Genomic DNA, 19310 nt, shown 5'->3' with positions numbered 1-19310 from the left:
TGTTTGTGGCTTCCAGCTCATCCGCTCTGAAGTTTTTGCTTGAGACGTCTGTAAAAGAAAAAAAAAAAAGATTTGGACAAATGAAACATGAACGAAAAATGTTTTTTGGACGTTAAACCTTGAATGACCTCGACTGTGAGTAGAGTTTGTGCCAGACTTTTCTGCAGAGAAAACTGCAGCGTCAGGCAGCACATAAACAGCGGACAAGTCTGTCATTGTCATACAAGCTGGTAGCATGACTCACACACACACACACACACACACACACACACACACACACGATGGGCAACATTCCCAAAACCCGTCTTGTTCGCCACATATGGATTTAATAACAAACACACCCTTCATGACACTCTCACACTTTAAAAACTGTTTTGACATTAAAGCAGGAAGTGAAGTTTTGTGCACACACATAAACACACACACATTTCTCACACTGGAGCGCCCACTTGAAATCGGTACCGGTGGCCTGAAGCAGTTACCTTATATGGACACACACACACACACACACACACACACACACTAATAGAGAGGCTGATGAATGATGCATTCCTCCACAGAGGGCATCGTACTACAGTAACACTCTTTCTTTTTCCTCCGCCCACTCACAGATTCATCTTTCTCTGTTCCTTTTTCATTTTTATCTTATAAAACCTTCCTCCTCCGTCCACCTCCTCTAATTCTTTACGTCTGTCCTCCTTTTCTACGTTCACACCTCCCCAGCCCTCTCTCTCCAGTTTTCTCCACTGTTTTCTCATCTTTTCGCTGCTCATCTATTCCCCCCTCTGCCCTCCGTCCTCTCTCAGCCCGTCGGTCGCAAACTGTTTTCTGTCATCGCTTGACAATCTCCAGAACGAGACGGAGAGGGAGGGACGACGGGTGAAACAAGACTCAGCCAAGACAAGAGAGCTGTGACAGACGAGGACGAGCACGAGGAGGGTGACAGTTTGACAGACAAGACGAATCTGACAGCTGAGAAGAGAAAAAATAACATTACTGTGGGAAAAATCCCCAGAAGAGGAACTTTAACACACAATGAGAAAACTGTAAACTCTTCACACTTCCTCTTAACAACTATCTGATTAACATCTAGGATAAGATAATGATGTCATAGGACATTCTCCAGGAACTGTCTGTTCTGCATTAGTTGTTTTTTTAATGACAAAAAACACATTTAAAGCAATATTATGTAACTTTTTTGCTGAGTTTGAGCAGGTTTGATACATTTTTAATCCTGTCTACTGGCACAAGTAACACAAAACCAAAAACAACTCAAACCACATCGGTATGAACCCAAAACAAAGAGTTTTCTCTGTGATCTGACTGCAATAAATGGATCAGAAGGACGCCGAAATACCAAAATCATAATGCCGCCTTGTAATAAGCCTGAATTCATGCTTCGCCAGGTCTGTCGGCCGGACGACAAGCAAACAACTTTTAAAATGCTTGTTCCCTGATTGGAGTTTGGATCGATCAGAGATATGCTGTGCTGAGACGTATTTGCAGAACTTACCAGGCAGTCTTACTTTCTGGCTTTTGCGACACTCAACTTCATAGCATTTTTGAGTATTTTCAGCTCACGCGAATGCTCGCTTGGTGAGTTTGGTCTGAAGACAATCATTTTGATTGTTGTTGTTAGTTATTCTACATAATCAACAACAAGCTTCCTCCACATGCGGCTCACCTGCTGTTATGACATCAGAATCGTGGGTGAACCAAACGTGTATTTTTTGGGCGAAATTATGTCCGATGAAAAAAGTAGGAGAATCCAGTTAAGATGAGATGCTCGCACTTAACGTTTCTACAAACCACAGACAGTCTATACGTATGTTTTATATACCATACTGACGTTTGTACACAACATATCATATCATTCACATTCCATGTTTAATACCGGACTTTCATATTGGAAGGTGGGGGGTGACCATGTTTTTGCATTTGCAGGTGTGAAACTACCAGATAGTTTTAAGGAGACCTCAGGACATTCCCAGCTGTCTTTGTGGCGACCAAAACAGATATTATAAACCAAACCATGACGTTTTCTAACCTTAATCAAGTAATTTTTGTGCCTCAAAGTAAACAGTGTGTAAGCACAGCATTGTGAAAGAGAGAAATGGAAATACAGTATATACCTAAATAAACTTTAAGTTTTAACGTATCTGTGGTTTTGCAGAAACGTACTTAACTAACATTCATTCTGGCAACTGGGTTGGATGATTGTAACTTTTCCTGGATGGTTTGCAAATCATGCGCTGTACTTTTGCATGAATGTAAAAGAAGCCCTGGTTAGTGCTTCTGTCTTGGCATTTTCTCATTGGCTGTTACCCACAGAAGCCCGACAGATAACAGATAACACACACAGTAGCTCCTCATAAAGGGCACACACACTACTGTACGCCAATTTCAAGGTGATACTCATAGACATACATGGTGAAACTGCCCTTGGCAGGATTCTCATTGGCTGTTCATCTATTTGAATAATACTCTTGATACTATAGCAGCAACATTTACAGAGCAGTAGCTGGCTGAGCGGAGCAGGTGAGAGCACATCATGGCTTATGAGTTTATTACATTATTAGATTGTTTTCTGTCTGTTTTGCAACTTTATTGTGAAACTTTCTGTCACCGTACTGACTTAAAATAAGTACAGTGAATTTAACTTTATTATGCACCTCTCTAGATCAGATGTCTAACTTGAACCATTAGTGACTACAGCCATCGAACACTCGCACTAGCTAAATGTTGGAGACAGCCTCCAGTGGGAAACTGACTTTCAAGTAACGTCAGCTTCAGGTTTTTGACAAACACAGACCATACATATGTGTGAGAAGACGCTGAAAAGCAAAGATCACAGATTTTCAGTTCTCCGAAGTTTTAAAGCTACATGACGCTCATCAATCACGTTCAAATTAAAAACATAATTTTGCACTTGGTGTCAACCATATGCTGCATGTTCACAGTGACAAAATGTAACTAAGTAGATTTACTCAAGTACTGTACTTAAGTACAACTTTGAGGGACTCCATTTTCCGCTACTTCATACCTCAACTACATTTTGGAGGCAAATACTGTAACTTTTTACTTAATTTACTACATTTAATTGATTACTGTATTTCCTAGTTACTTTGCAGATTACCTGCTGCATCAGAGCCAAAGTTGCACATTTTAAGGAGAATTTATTTTATTGGCAGTTGGATGAAAAAAAGTTTAAACATATGTGTAAATATATGTATAATTCATTTGTACAAGTGATATGAAAGTACACTTATTTGTATGGGTGATTTTCACTTTCACCAGTGAGTAAGATTTTAACATAATATCATTACTTTTACTTCTCAGTACTTCATACAACACTGTGTGTTCAGCATTTGACTTGTTACTTTCTGATGTTCTTGATATTTTTTTGGTCAACACATTAATGTGCTCCAAAACTCTCTTTTTTTCCTCTCATCATCATCTCTAGACAAGATGAACGCCTTTCTCCTGATCACCATCACAGTCACTGTTGCCCTTGTTTATGGGCAAAACTCACGTCCTTGTCTAAGGAACGATGACAACAATGCATACATCAGATTTGTTTGGAATCACATCATCCTTGAGAAGGAGAAGTTTGACACATCATCGGAGACTGCATGGAAAGGGTGAGTTAAACGCTTTCATTGCGAAATTGGTCACCAGTTAGACTGAGATAATACATGTCAGTAATGTGTACTTCTACAGTACTGGTGTAATTTTGTTTCTACTGTGTCAGCCGAGTGACCAGCCTCTGCTACTGATGTCATATCAATTAAAATTAAATACTGTCACTGATGCACGGGCATATTTTAATATCACACTGCTGCTTGATTTGCAGGTTTTTAACTACAAAGTGTCATAAAACTTAGTTGTACGTTATCAATTCTATGCTCATTTTACAGGTACTTAACTTGGAAGGGACTCTGCAACAGACGTATTCAGACCTTCATGGAGGAGGGATATCTGGAAAGTGTCGTGAGCATCTGTAATGGCCATGGCCGGCAACTGTGTCCTCATCACTCTAACTTATGCATCAGTAACAACCTCATATGGGTATATCAGGTCGCAGTTAGCGAGAACTGCAGTGTGCATCTTGAGACATATCCCCATTATCTGATTGTGGCTTGTGATAAAATTGGAAACTACTGCCTACCTTCCCATTATGAGCCGTACTACGGCGAAACTCCAGACTCGAACGCTCCACTCTGCAGACCTTGAAGTTTTGAAGGGTTAGTAGACATTGGATTCCTGGTGTCTAACTAATACCTCTGTCACGCTTAGCTAAATGAAGGCGTTTGGCTTACATAAATAATATTGGCATGTGATTTTTTTCTTTGTCTCTGTTACACTTTGTAACCTGTTGCCACAATATTTGATCAACATGAGATGAGCCTGATTGAAGCGGCCGAGCCACCACAGGAAAATGTGTTGCAGCTTGGCAGGAAGACTAGACTAGCGTTTGAGACGGCATTTTGACATTTATTCATTTATTATTTTAAAGTGTGTAATTTATTCTACTTGGACCCCAAATAATAGTATGAACCTGACAGTTAGCATAATATGACCTCTTTACTTTAGGAAACTGATTACCTCAATATTACCAAGTTAAGTCGACTAAAAAACGTTGTTAAAAAAATTAGATTGCGCAACTTTAATGTAATACTCAGAGTTTCAATATGAAGAAATGTTTCAACATATCCGTGGTTTGCAGAAATATGAATATGTGCAGTTGGGTTGATTAAGGTAATCAATGCGTGGGTGTTTCAATTCCTCTAGATTACACAGAGTAGACAACTTTGAGCTACACTGGCTGAAAACAGTGCAGTTTGGGGATGATGTAATAGATTATTGATCATGGTTGAGATTTATATTACCAGCTAAAGCTTCTATACAACCTCTTACAACTGTGTGCTAAGCTTTCTTGAACCTTAAGTGTCACCTAACCTCAAGGTTAATAAGTCACCTGTCTATATTCACTTGTTTGAAATCATTTACCGAATCCAATTCATGTTATTGTCCATTACTAAGAAATTCTGTGAAGATGTACTCTCATCCTGTTTATTTTGCTTTTAATGTGCTTAATAAATTACTTAAACCAATAAATCAATATTTTTAAAGCATTGAATCAAGGGGGTGTCCATTGTATTCATGTATATATATATGTTGTTTGGCTCTTTTTATGTATAAGAGAGAAAATCAGAAACTAGATGATGAGCGTTGTGGTGCATCTAAAAACATTTATTAAAGAAAAATACTGAAATGTCAAATATATTAGTTTGGTTGAAGAATCCCACTGAGCAAAAACATATCCAAAAGACATCCTTTCAACGTCTTCGATGATGAAAAGACACTCACTGGAGAGCAAGAATGAAAGTTTGTTTTTTATTAAGTCTCTTTTTGGCGTTCACTATTGCTGTCCAAATGACATCCTTACAGGGTTCACAACAACGCAACATTAGCCTCCCTGATGAAGGTTAGATGACCAAAACATGGTATTTATTAAACTGGATGAATAGCTCTGCTGGTAAAGTGCATGCCTCATGCAGGATACTGAGGTTTGAATCCACCCTGTAGCTTCTGCTGTTAAAATCGGCTGTCCAAAACACTTTAACTTTGAACCACAAGAAGTTCTTAAGACGTCTGTTACTGAAGTTGAAGTCTAAAATTACACTGGCTCTCCACCGTTGAATTGACATCTTTTGGATATGTTTTTGCTCAGTGTGAACCCGCAGTCATACTTGCTTAACATTGGTTTCTTTAATGTTCAGACGAAGTCAAAAGGTCGAAGACAATGAACACAGTTTTAGATACTAGACCAACTTGACATTGGCCAGTTTTTTCAGCCCCAGTCTATCAATTACACGGCGGTACTGTCTTAACTTCAGCAGTGAAGCCAAATCTTGACCACTTATAACATTATCTCTTGGATTATGTTGTGAATGTTGATTTTGTGGGCATTGAGATACTTTTTCTTAAAATCTGGTCGGAACACAACATTAAAATAGCTTCAAATTCATTTTGATGGTTGTTGTTAATTATTCTACATAATAAACAACAAGCTTCCTCCACATGCGGCTCACCTGCTGTTATAACATCAGAAATCGTGAGTGAACCAAACTTGTGCTTTTTGGGCGACTTTAGAAAATTATGTCCGCCAAAAAAAGCCGATGATCCAGTTAGGATGAGATGCTCGCACAGACACGTCCATACGTATGTGTTATATACCAACATGACGTTTGTACAAAACATATCATTTCATCACATTAGCTGTTACCAACAGAAGCCCAACAAATTGACACAGACAGTAGTTCCCTATAAAAGACTCTTTCACATTTACAGAGGTAGTTAGCACACACACACTACTGGACGCAATTTCATGGAGATAGTCATCGACATATATGGTAAAAACTGCCTGTTGAAGGATTCTCATTGGCTGTTCATCTGATTTAATAACACTCTTGATACGGAAGCAGCAACATTCAGATAGCAGTAGCTGGCTGAGCGGAGCAGGTGAGAAAACATCATGGCTCATGAGTTTTATTACATTATTAGATAGTTTTCTGTCTGTTTTACGACTTTATTGTGAATCTTTGTGTCACCGTACTGACTTAAAGTAAGTACAGTGAATTTAACTTTATTTAGCACCTTTTCAGATCAGATGTTTCAACGGGATGTTTCAGATGTTTCCTGCTGCTGTTGTTTTCAGTCAGTAGCAAACAATTCGACATTAACTTGAGCCATCAGTGACTACAGCCATCGAACACCTCAGTGAGAAATTGACTATAAAGTAACGTCAGCTTCGGGTTTTTGACAAACACAGACCTTACATATGTGTGAGAAGGTGCAGAAAAGCAAAAATCAAAGATTTTCAGTTCTCTGAAATTTTAAAGTTACGTGACGCTCATCAATCACATTCTAGGAAAAAACATAATTTTGCGCTTGGTTGGTGTCGATCAAATGCTGCATGTTCACAGTGACGAGATGTAACTAAGTAGATTTACTCAAGTACTGTACTTAAGTACAACTTTGAGGTACTTGTACTTTACTTGAGTATTTCCATTTTCTGCTACTTCATACTTCCACTACATTTTGGCAAATATTGTAACTTTTTACTCCATTTACTACATTTAATTGATTACTTTGCTTCCTAGGTACTTTGCAGATTACCTGCTGCATCAGAGCCAAAGTAGTGCATTTTAAGGGTAATTTATTTCATTGGCAGTTGGATAAAAAAAAGTTTAAACAAACATGTGAAATCAAAATACATTTATTGCCAGAAAAGTACTTTTAATACTTAGATACATTTAATATCAGATACTTCTACTCAAGTGCTATTGGTATGGATGATTTTCAAGTAATATTTTAACATAATATCATTACTTTTACTCGAGGATGACTTCTCAGTACTTCATACACTAACACTGTGTGTTCAGCATTTGACCTGTTACTTTCTGATGTTCTTGATATTTTTTTGGTCAACACATTAATGTGCTCCAAAACTCTCTTTTTTTCTCTCATGATCATCTCTAGACAACATGAACACCTTTCTCCTGATCACCATCACAATCACTGTGGCCCTTGTTTATGGGCAAAACTCAAGTCCTTGTCAAAGGAACAATAACAACAATGCATACTACAAATTTGTCTGGAACCACATCCTTAAGCAACGCTTTAGGAGATCATCAGAGACTGCATGGAAAAGGTGAGTTAAATGGTTTCATTGTGAAATTGGTCACCAGTTAGATGGAGATAATACATATCAGTAATGTGTACTTCTACTTCTACAGTATTGGTGAAATTTTGTTTCTACTGTCAGCCGAGTGACCAGCCCTTCAAATTAAACACTGTCACCGATGCACAAGCATTTTCTAATATCACACTGCTGCTCGATTTGCAGGTTCAAACTCCAAAGTTACTCCAAACTTAGTTGAACGTTATCAATGCTATGCTCATTTTACAGGTACTTAACTAGTCAGGGAATCTGCCACAGACCTCGTCAGTCCTTCATCGAGAAGAGCGATCAGAGACGTGTCGAGAGCATCTGTAATGGCCATGGCCGGCGACTGTATCCTCATAACTCTAACTTATGCATCAGCGACTTTCAAATACTGGTATATCAGGTCGAAGCAGGCAGGGGCTGCAAAGATATACATCTTGACTCATATTCCCATTATGTGATTGTGGCTTGTGATAAAATTGGAAACCGCTGCCTACCTTCCACTTATGAGGAGTATTTCGGCCAATATCCAGACACCAGCGCTCCACTCTGCAGACCTTGAGGTTTTGAAGGGTTAGTAGACATTGGATTCCTGGTGTCTAACTAATACCTTTGTCACGCTTAGCTAAATGAAGGCTTACATAAATAATATTGGCATGTGATTTTTTTCTTTGTCTCTGTTACACTTTGTAACCTGTTGCCGCAATATTTGATAAACATGAGATGAGCCTGATTGAAACTGCCGAGTCACCAGAGGAAAGTGTTGGCATATTACATCTCTGCAAACCACCGATATCTTCACATTTGTACGTGTCACAGGTCTACGATTCATTTCTACATTATGTGTCATATCGTGCTCATATTACATGTATATGCACAGACCGTGTTGCAGCTTGGCAGGAAGACTAGACTAGACTAGCATTTGAGACGGCATTTTGACATTTATAACGCTGGATGTTTGTGGCAACACTTGTGTGCCTAAACCTGCACTGTAAAATCTGACAAAGTGCCTGTACTTAAAGAGGTCACACATGCTTTTGGGGTTATTGTGTCATGAAGCAAGCACCTCAAGGTTAATAAGTCATATTCACTTGTTTGCAATCACTTTCCGAATCCAATTCATGTTATTGTCCATTACTAAGAAATGTTGTGAAGCTGTACTCTCATCCTGTTCATTTTGCTATTTATGTTGTCTAATAAATAAATTAAACCAAAAAATCAATATTTTTGAGGCATTGTATCAAAGTGGTGTCTATTTTATTTTTATATATACATATGCAAATATATATATATATATATATATATACATACATATGTATATATATACATATATATATATATACACATATATACATATACATATATATACATATATATTGTTTGGCTCTTTTTATGTACAACAGAGAAAATCAGAAACTGGATGATGAGCGTTGTGGTGCATCTAAAATAAAATTCAAAAGAAAAATACTGAAATGTCAAATATATGAGTTTGGTTGAAGAATCCCACTGGACTACAGGGTTCACAACCACGCAACATTAGCCTCCCTGATAAAGGTTAGATGACCAAAACATGGTATTTATTAAACTGGATGAATAGCTCTGCTGGTAAAGTGCATGCCTCATGCAGGATACTGAGGTTTGAATCCACCCTGTAGCTTCTGCTGCATGGAGGTAAAATCGGCTGTCCAAAACACTTTAATTGTGAACCACAAGAAGTTCTTTAAACGTCTGTTACTGAAGTTGAAGTCTAAAATTACACTGTTAAAACTGTAATTTTGAACCCTGTAGTGAATGTTGAAAGGACGTCTAAAAAAACTTTCATTCTGACTCTCCACCGTTGAATTGATGTCTTTTGGATATGTTTTTGCTCAGTGTGAATTTGATGGTTGTTGTTAATTATTCTACAACCAACAACTAGCTTCCTCCACATGCGGCTCACCTGCTGTTATGACATCAGAAATCGTGAGTGAACCAAACGTGTGTTTTTTGGGCGACTTTAGAAAATTATGTCCGACGAAAAAATGGTGATAATCCAGTTAGGATGAGATGCTCGCACTTAGTGTTTCTGCAAACCACAGACACGTCCATACGTATGTGTTATATACCAACATGACATGTGCAAACCATATCATTTTATCACCATTAGCTGTGACCCACAGGAGACAGAGAAATTGACACATACAGTAGTTCCTCATAAAGGACACTTCCTCATTTACAGAGGTAGTTAGTGCACACACACACACTACTGGACGTTAATTCATGGTGATAGTCATCGACATATAGGGTAAAAACTACCCTCCTCAGGATTATCATTGGCTGTTCATCTATTTTCATAATACTCTTGATACGGATGCAGCAACATTCACATAGCAGTAGCTGGCTGAGCAGAGCAGGTGAGAAAACATCATCAGTTTTATTACATTATTAGATTGTTTTCTGTCTGTTTTGTGACTTTATTGTGAATCTTTCTGTCAGCGTACTGACTTAAAGTAAGTACAGTGACTTTTACTTTATTTAGCACCTTTTCAGATCAGACTTTAAAGTAACGTCAGCTTCGGGTTTTTGACAAACACAAACTTCCTTAAATATGTGTGAGAAGACGCTGAAAAGCAAAGATCACAGATTATCAGTTCTCTAAAATGTTAAAGCTACATGACGCTCATCAATCACATTCTAGGAAAAAACATCATCTTGCACTTGCTGCATGTTCATAGTGATGAAATGTTACTACGTAGATTTACTCAAGTACTGTACTTAAGTACAACTTTGAGGTACTCCATCTTCTGCTACTTCATACTTCCACTACATTTTGGAGGCAAATATTGTAACTTTTTACTCCATTTACTACATTTAATTGATTACTGTATTTCCTAGTTACTTTGCAGATTACCTGCTGCATCAGAGCCAAAGTTGCGCATTTTAAGGGTAATTTATTTTATTGGCAGTTGGATGAAAAAAAAGTTTAAACATACGTTTAAATATATGTATAATTCATTTGTACAGTTGATATCAAAGTACATTTATTGCCAGTAAAATGTACTTTTAATACTTAAGTACATTTAATATCAGACACTTTTACTCAAGTACTATTGTTATGGATGATTTTCAAGTAATATTTTAACATAATATCATTACTTTTACTTCTCAGTACTTCATACAACACTGTGTGTTCAGCAGTTGACCTGTTACTTTCTGATGTTCTTGATATTTGTTTGGTCAACACATTAATGTGCTCCAAAACTCTTTTTTTTTTTCTCTCATCATCATCTCTAGACAAGATGAACACCCTTCTCCTGATCACCATCACAGTCACTGTTGCCCTTGTTTATGGGCAAAACCCACGTCCTTGTCTTAGGAACTACGACAACAATGCATACAACAAATTTGTTCATAAACACATCCTTAAGGATCGCTTCAGCAGATCATCGAAGACTGAATGGAGAAGGTGAGTTAAATGGTTTCATTGTAAAGTTGGTCACCAGTTAGATGGAGATAATATATGTCAGTAATGTGTACTTCTACTTCTACAGTATTAGTGAAATCTTGTTTTCTACTGTGTCAGCCGAGTGACCAGCCCTTCAAATTAAACACTGTCACTGATGCACAAGCATTTTCTAATATCACACTGCTGCTTGATTTGTTTTAAACTCCAAAGTTACTCCAAACTTAGTTGAACGTTATCAATGCTATGCTCATTTTACAGGTACTTAATGAGGAAGAGACTCTGCAACAGACCTCGTCAGTCCTTCATCGAGAAAGGAGATCAGATGAGTGTTGTGAGCATCTGTAACGGCCGTGGCCGGCCCCTCAGTGGTAGTTACGCAGGTAACTTATGCATCAGTGGCTCACGCATGCTGGTGCATTATGTCAGAGTCAGCAGGGACGGGAGATGCAATATTACATATCGTGCGTCAAGGATAGAACCTGTGATTGTGGCCTGTGATAAAGTTGAAAACAGCTGCCTCCCGGTCCATTTTGAGGGGTACCGTGGCCAGATGCCAGACACCAGCGCTCCACGCTGCAGACCTTGAGGTTTTGAAGGGTTAGTAGACATTGGATTCCTGGTGTCTAACTAATACCTCTGTCACGCTTAGCTAAATGAAGGCGTTTGGCTTACATAAATAATGTTGGCATGTGATTGATTCTGTTACACTTTTCAACCTGCTTGTATACTTGATAAACATGAGATGAGCCGGATTGAAACGGCCGAGTCGCCAGAGTGTTGGCATATTATATCTCTGCAAACCACCGATGTTCACATTTCTACATTATGTGTAATGGGAAACGCCTGGTTTGGAGTCGAGCCTTACTTCCGTAACGTATGTGCGTCACTATGTAACAGGTGTTATCTGTACCGAAGCCATGGCTACCAGCTGTGGCGGCGTTATTTGAGATCACACTACCTTGCTCGGCGTGAACAGCCCTACTCTGCCTCTGATTGGCAACATCCTGCCTGTTAAGTAATGCACATGTGCAACTCTCAAAAAACTTCAGGAAACTGATTACATCAAAATTACCTTATTACGTTAAGTCGACTAATAAAAGCTGTTTAAACTTTTTAGCTTGCACAACTTAAATGTAATACTCTACTTAGTAGAGTAATTACATGCAGAGTTGCAACATGAAGAAGTGTTTCAACATATCCGTGGTTTGCAGAAATGTGAATATGTGCAGTTGGGTTGATTAAAGTAACCATGCGTGGGTGTTTCATTTCCTCTAAATTACACAGAGTAGACAACTTTGAGCTACACTGGCTGATAACAGCGCAGTGTCCAATTCATGTTATTGTCCACTACTAAGAAATTCTGTGAAGCTGTACTCTCATCCTGTTCATTTTGCTTTTTATGTTGTCTAATAAATTACTTAAACCAATAAATCAATATTTTTGAAGCACTGAATCAAGAGGGTGTCCATTTTATTTATATATATTTTGTTTGGCTCTTTTTATGTACAACAGAGAAAATCAGAAACTAGTGACGAGCGTTTAAAAGAAAAATACTGAAATGTCAAATATATGAGTTCCACTGAGCAAAAACATGTCCAACACACGTCCTTTCAACGTCTTCGATGATGATGAAAAGACGCTCACTGGAGAGCCAGAATGAAAGTTTTTGGGGGTTTTTTTTACGTCTCTTTTCAGCTGCAGCTGCCAGACCCCCCAGGCTGAGTGTGTGTGTGTGTGTGTGTGTGTGTGTGTAAGTGTGTGTGTGTGTGTGTGTGTGTGTGTGTGTGTGTGTGTGTGTGTGTGTGTGTGTGTGTGTGTGTGTGTGTGTGTGAACTAGGCAGTCAGACTTCCAGTGATAGAAACTAATCAGTTGGTTCATAAACAGTTAAAATTTTTCACAAACCATTAAGAAGCATGTCATCCCTCAGCATATCTTAAAACTTATCTCCACAGTATAAATATCCATAAAGAATCTTGTCTCTGTGCTGGAAAATCTAGATCTAAATCTCTACAGACTGTTATGAAAATGAAGCCAATTAAACCTCAGCAGACCTCTGCACGGAGAAAACGTTTTAATAAAGTCCCTCTGAGTACGTGAGATAAATGTACTCAAGTACAGCTGCCTGAGGTGAACGGGAGTTCAGGGGAAGACTCTCTGAAATTAACTAAATCTGCTGAATCGAGTGAAAGCCAGCTGAGGGAAACACTTTAATTAACACGAAGAGTGTTTCTCCGTCTGCCGAACAACAGACTGAGGACTGTTGATATCTGGGCCAGCAGCTGCCTGCAGGCTGGAGACGCAGGATTGGGAAGTTGCCGGTTTGCCAGGTGGGGAATGTGAATGTGGAAAGATGCTGTTTCCTTTTTCACGAAATGGGCATTGAGGTGCCCTTGAGCAAGACTTTTTAAGTGATATTTCCCCTACAGTCCATCTAAGTGAGTTTAAAAGTTGCATATTTGGTTTTGAAGAAGGTAAAATACTCGTAGATATTGTGAAAAGATCTGAAAAATAAACTGTACAACTGTGTTTCTGACAAGAGTCCTTTCATGTTGCCTGTTTGCGGTAAACCCCATCACCTCTGTTGATGTCGGTTGATGTTTTAACGGCTGAATAAACTCGTGTCAACTCAGTGGATAAATCTCATCCAAATTGGCGCTAATTGGTGGTTGTGTACGAGTGTGTGTGTTTGAGTGTAAAGTCAGAGATTCCCAGTGGTCCTACTGCTGTCACATGACGAGGATGGAAGTTAATGAGCAGGAGAGACACTTCACAAAGTCTTACATGTGCTCTTATATGCACAGGTACAATAAAATATATATCTTCAGTAGTTTCTGTTTCAGTGTTTTGTCCGATCGGAGGAACAAAATGATGCCACAACACTGCCAAAAGTCTAAATGTCAGGCCTGTTTCCTGCCACTTCACTGCCTGCAGCTGCCAGACCCCCCAGGCTGAGTGTGTGTGTGTGTGTGTGTGTGTGTGTGTAAGTGTGTGTGTGTGTGTGTGTGTGTGTGTGTGTGTGTGTGTGTGTGTGTGTGTGTGTGTGTGTGAACTAGGCAGTCAGACTTCCTTCATCCAGCCTCCCGGGCGTTCACACCAGAAATTGCAATCAGCAACGATCTACAGTCAGAGAATCTTACATACAGATTTAAAACGGACATAAATAATGTACTCAGTGAATGATTTAAGGTTTTAATGTCATATAAAGCAGCTATTTGAGCTTAATTAAACCGAAAAAAAATTTAGTTCCCTGAGACTGACAAATTACTTTCTTTTCCTAAACCTAACCAAGTATTTTAGTGTCCTATACCAGGTATTTTGGGTTCCTGAACCTGACATAGTACTTTTGTTTATCTCAACCTAGCCAAGTATTTTAGTTCCCTAAACTTTACGGGTATTTTAGTTCTTTCATTTTTCAAAACAACACCAAAATGAAATTTGAGACCTCCAGTCCTGTTGTCCACAGATGCTATTAGTTCACTGTCCGAAAGCAGAACGCGTCTGATAAACAGAACTTTGTTCAGTCATTCAAATGTCTTCAAAGCCATATAACAACAAACTGACAGAGGAAAAACTTGACCTCCTATTAAATGAATTTTGTCATTTTTGGCTCAAAGCACGATGCTGCAAAATCCTGTGAGAACATGTTGCTTTCCTCTTCGTGCATCCTCTTCAACAACAGAGTTTTTTGGAGGACACAGACAAATAAGCTCATTTAAAACTTTGGGGCACACTTAAATGTCAGTGTGTGAAACGGCCCTTTGGTAGCTGTTCCAGTCAGACACACAAAAGATCCAACATGGAGACAGATGGAGAGCTGATGAGTCAGTGTCATCTCATTCCATTTTCCCCTTTAAAATCCTTCTGTAAATCTCCTTCAGGACAACAAACATTTCAAGGAACATTATAAACTGTCTGGGAGCAGTCTGTCTGCAGCCTCCATGTGAGGAGGGTTGCAGCAGACCTTCCTTTAGCCTGAGGCTGGCTGACAAGAACAAACACCAGCTTGTTGTATTTCCCTTTTACATGACAGAGTAGGACTTTGTCTCCCCATGAAACATCATGCACGATCTGATATCAGCATGTTGGTGTTGTTCCTGGATCATCATAATTAATGCCGTTCCAGAACCATCATTGAACTCACCAATCACGTTGTTGTAATGTCACAGCTTAGCAACTTAGGAGAAAAGACCAGAACAACATGCACATTACAGAAGTCGTATACGTGTTTAAAGTTGTGAAGGGGTGTATTTTAACCCAAACCATGATTTCCTAAAGCTAAACAAGTATTTTTGTTTCCTAAACCTAACCAAGTATTTTAGTTCCCTAAACCTAACCAAGTTTTTTAGTTCCCTAAACTTTACCAAATATTTTAATTCCCTAAACCTAACCAAGTATTTTAGTTCCTTATCCTAGCCAAGTATTTTAGTTCCCTTGCCATAACAAAGTATTTTAGTTCTCTAAACCTAACCAAGTGTTTTAGTTCCCTAAACTTTACCAAGTATTTTAATTCCCTAAACCTAACTAAGAATTTTAATTCCCTTAACCTGACCAAGTATTTTATTTCCCAAAAACTAGTTAAGCATTTTATGTTTCTGAAACCTAACCAATCATTTAAGTTCCCTACATCTAGTCAAGTATTTCAGTTCCCTAAACATAACAAAGTATTTTAGTTCTCAAAACCTAACCAAGTATTTAGTTCCCTTAACCTAGCCAAGTATTTTAATTCCCTAAACCTAACCAAGTATTTTTGTCACCTACATCTCACCAACCCGTGAGAAAACTGGAAAGAAATGGAAAATAATCAGTGAACGGTCTCTTGAGGGAGCATTCTGTATCTTTGATTCAATTTCCTGCATCCAAGCTGCCAGGAACGTTCTGCGTGTCCCATGACAACCACATACGACAAACCGCCAGTAAAAAAAGACGTACGATGCTCTTGATAGATGAGAGTATAGCTGAATAATAAGAGCAGCAGATGTTTGATAGTAAAATGATTCAAACCAGCATGTGTGTCTCAGCAGAGGCTTGTGGTTCGGGTGATATGTGTCCACACAGATTTGTTCCCAGTTTGAACACGGGTCCCTTTCAGCTGCCTTTAACCTCATTTGTTTCGAATGAGTCAACGATTCATATATTAAAGACATCTGTTTATTTTGGCTCCAAGTGCAAAGTGAACAGTATTTTTCTTTTTTTTTGCCTCATTAATCTTCTGTTTAGACTCACAAAGTTTATCCATGGAAGGTAGAGGTATACAAGCAGATGCAAATATATAATTTTGTCCAGTGAATCACCATCAGAGCTCAGTAATTTATTTATCTTGGCTGAGGGCACATACCCCACTAAAAATACAGTTAAAGGTTAAAGTTTATGACGACAGGAACGTCTGCAGAACCACATGTGTCAACACAACAACAACAAACAAACAAACAAACAACAAACATTTCCAGATTTATTATTCAATGCGTTCCCATTTAATCTGATATTATGTTGAAACGAGGGGTGAAACAACTGTGAAAAGGACTCAACTGTACGACTCGTCTGTGAGCGGTTCAGGTGGTGAAAGACTGGATCTGTAACCCCCTCACATTACCCAATAAGAACTAGATGGACAACTGCACATTTTTTCATTTAAAGATCATAGTTGTGCAAAGAATGCTCTCTTAACCGCACAGCTAATCAAACATGGTGCAAAGAAGGTGTGAATGTCAGATTAGGGGTGTCAGAAATTTAATCGAGCATCCGACAATCATCCTGTCAACTATTGGTGAGAACATGCGTTTTCCTTCAGTCTTACTGCTCTCTTCTGCTTTCAGCGACAAGGCTCTGATAAACCCACCGTAAACAAAGTGCCCGCCAACTAACAGCAAACAGTCACAAACATCTTGTCAAACATCTTGCAAGCTTTAGACCAGCAAACTGTAGGCTGCAGCAGAGGTGGAGCTCCAGCTGTGCTTCTTAACAAATATTAAAGTAGTAAATTACTGATGAACTTTTTAACTAGCCATCTGTGAAGTCATTTCCTGTTAAAACAGCTCTACTTTCGGTGTCTGCTTTTAAAACTTGCAAATTTTACATAACCGTTGTGCGATACCTTTAAAAGCACAAGTGTGAGACTGAAGCTCGTCAACATGCAGACATCATCATCAATTATAGTTCAGGATCTTAAAAAATGCAACGAATCGTTGAGGGAAAAGTGAAAAACATGAAACATTTTTTTAATTTGTCAGGACTCTGCAGGTTTCTTCTTTCAATCTCCACAAAAAAACACACACACACGGCGAGAAGGCGACATATCGATGCGCTTTCTGACACCTCGACAGCACACCTGAGACGAATGCGGCAAAACAAGAAGGAACATGCGGCCAACTGGGCAAACACACACACACACACACACACACACACACACACTCTACCTTTAAAGAAATGCACTCTGAAAGAGGTGTCTGAACTCTTCTCCTCGTCCTCATCACCTCCCGTCCTCCCCTGCGCTGGCGATCGCCTCCTTTTCCAACGCATCCCCCCTCGATCTATCAATCAAATCTAATCACTCTCCTCCTCTCTGTCCGTCGGCTGGTGCGTCCTCTTGCTTCACTCACCCCCGTTCTCCACCTCCTCCTCACTCCTCTCTCGTTCTCTCTCTCTCTCCCCCTCCCTCTCTCCCATCCTCACCCCTTTGATGACACTTTCTCTCCCTCTCCCTCCCTCTCTCTCTCTCACGTGGTCTCTTTCTAGCAACAGAACTTGCAACAGTGACAGTTCATGTGATAAACCAAGCCCAGTGTGTGTGTGTGTGTGTGTGTGTGTTTGTGTCTGCAGGCAACATGTGATTTCAAACGTCAACATCAGTGTCCGAGTGTTATATTCGTGTGCGGTTCGTGCAGCCTCACTTCGCCGTGTACGACTATGAATACATTTGTAACTGCAGCGCGGCCTCTCTTGTTCGCCACGCTGCAGTTAGTTCTGCTGCGTCAGCCCTGCCCACACACACACACACACACACGCACACCAGCAGAGAAAATACACACACAAACATGAGGTAACAGATGCCAAACACACACACAAACAAACACACACCTACGCTCACTGCTGAGTCCTCTAACAACACAAACATTGTTTTTTTTATGTCGTGTACAGCAAAGCCAGAGTTTCTATTTCTACTTCCTGCTATCAATAGCTTGTGTCATGTTCTTTCATCTCACTTACAAACATGCAACTCGTGTTTGTTGTTATGGATTCATTTGCTGACTCTGCTTAGTTTGTTTAAAGATGTGATATGTAATATTTCTGCGTCAAAATGACTAAAACCGACCAGGTCCTTGTTATGTAGTCTGTTGAGTTGTGTACTCGCTTTAACGCAAATGTTTCTAGTAAAGTTCAAACTAGAGAAATCCACAAGTTTACTCAAGGGAGCGGTGCGTTACATTTCGTCTTCTGACGAGACTAAACGTAACGTGAATAAAACATTACAATATCACCTTGTCTCCTGAACCCCAGCAGTGGTGGTTGTTTAACGGTGTGTTCACCGCCAGCGAAGTAAATGTTTTGCCGCGTGTTAAGAGTTTAATCGCCTCAAACAGACAGATTACTTTACTGTACATTAGCCGTAAGCTAGCAAGCAACTGTGCGCTCCGAGGGTGTGTGTGTGTCTGAGGGCTCTGAGAGCGCTTTTTATTCAAACTCCAAACACTCCTTCGAGCGTGAGGTGAAAAGTTCCTAATCGAGCTGTAATAACATGTTCGTAATGTACTGTCCATAAGTGCAATAGGCTGTTCGTTGTAGTTTTCCTACAAAGTGAAGGTACTTCAGTGGGCAAAAATCTATAAGTATTCCTGCCAAAGTTAAAATTACAGACAGCAAAAAAGTGTCGACCGGTTAATAAGTCTGCAAATGAGCATTCAACACAGAAATAATGGAAGGGTTGGTGTAAAAGTGGTGCATATGTCAAATTAATAAGGCTTTTATTACCGTTCTCTCTTCCAGAGGGTTTAATTATACGTTAAAAGGGTTAAAGGTTAAATTCCTATTATACTATTGTAGCAACTGCAAAAGGCATTCAAGTGAAATACCCACCATATAATCAGCGGAGCAGAGTGTCCGCAGTGAAATGAAAGCAGTAAATAATCTGTGTGTGT

The 19310-nt window shown here is 39.2% G+C and overlaps 1 protein-coding gene and 1 long non-coding RNA gene across 3 annotated transcripts in view; one reads left to right on the top strand and one right to left on the bottom strand.

Annotated features, from left to right (window-relative positions):
* The window catches only part of nhsl2 (NHS-like 2), a 149517-nt gene that overhangs the window by 110865 nt on the left and 19342 nt on the right, over positions 1-19310 (bottom strand). Inside the window, exon 1 of one of the 2 annotated variants that reach the window (XM_084344654.1) lies at positions 17592-17766. The exons of the other annotated variant lie outside the window; for it this stretch is intronic. Within the exon in view, the coding sequence (XP_084200780.1) occupies positions 17592-17694 (103 nt within the window). The 5' untranslated portion in view covers positions 17695-17766. Of the gene's footprint in view, positions 1-17591; positions 17767-19310 lie in introns of those variants that run through there. 2 annotated transcript variants of the gene reach the window in all.
* Positions 10023-12630, top strand: LOC311251947. The gene is made up of 3 exons (XR_014621470.1): positions 10023-10125; positions 11006-11177; positions 11436-12630. It is a non-coding gene; the product is annotated as an uncharacterized lncRNA (long non-coding RNA).

Source organism: Pagrus pagrus, assembly GCF_965226575.1.
Source record: "Pagrus pagrus genome assembly, chromosome: 22".
Taxonomy (NCBI): domain Eukaryota; kingdom Metazoa; phylum Chordata; class Actinopteri; order Spariformes; family Sparidae; genus Pagrus; species Pagrus pagrus.
Note: the sequence above shows the minus strand (reverse complement) of the source record. Positions and strands in the feature narration are given on the sequence as shown.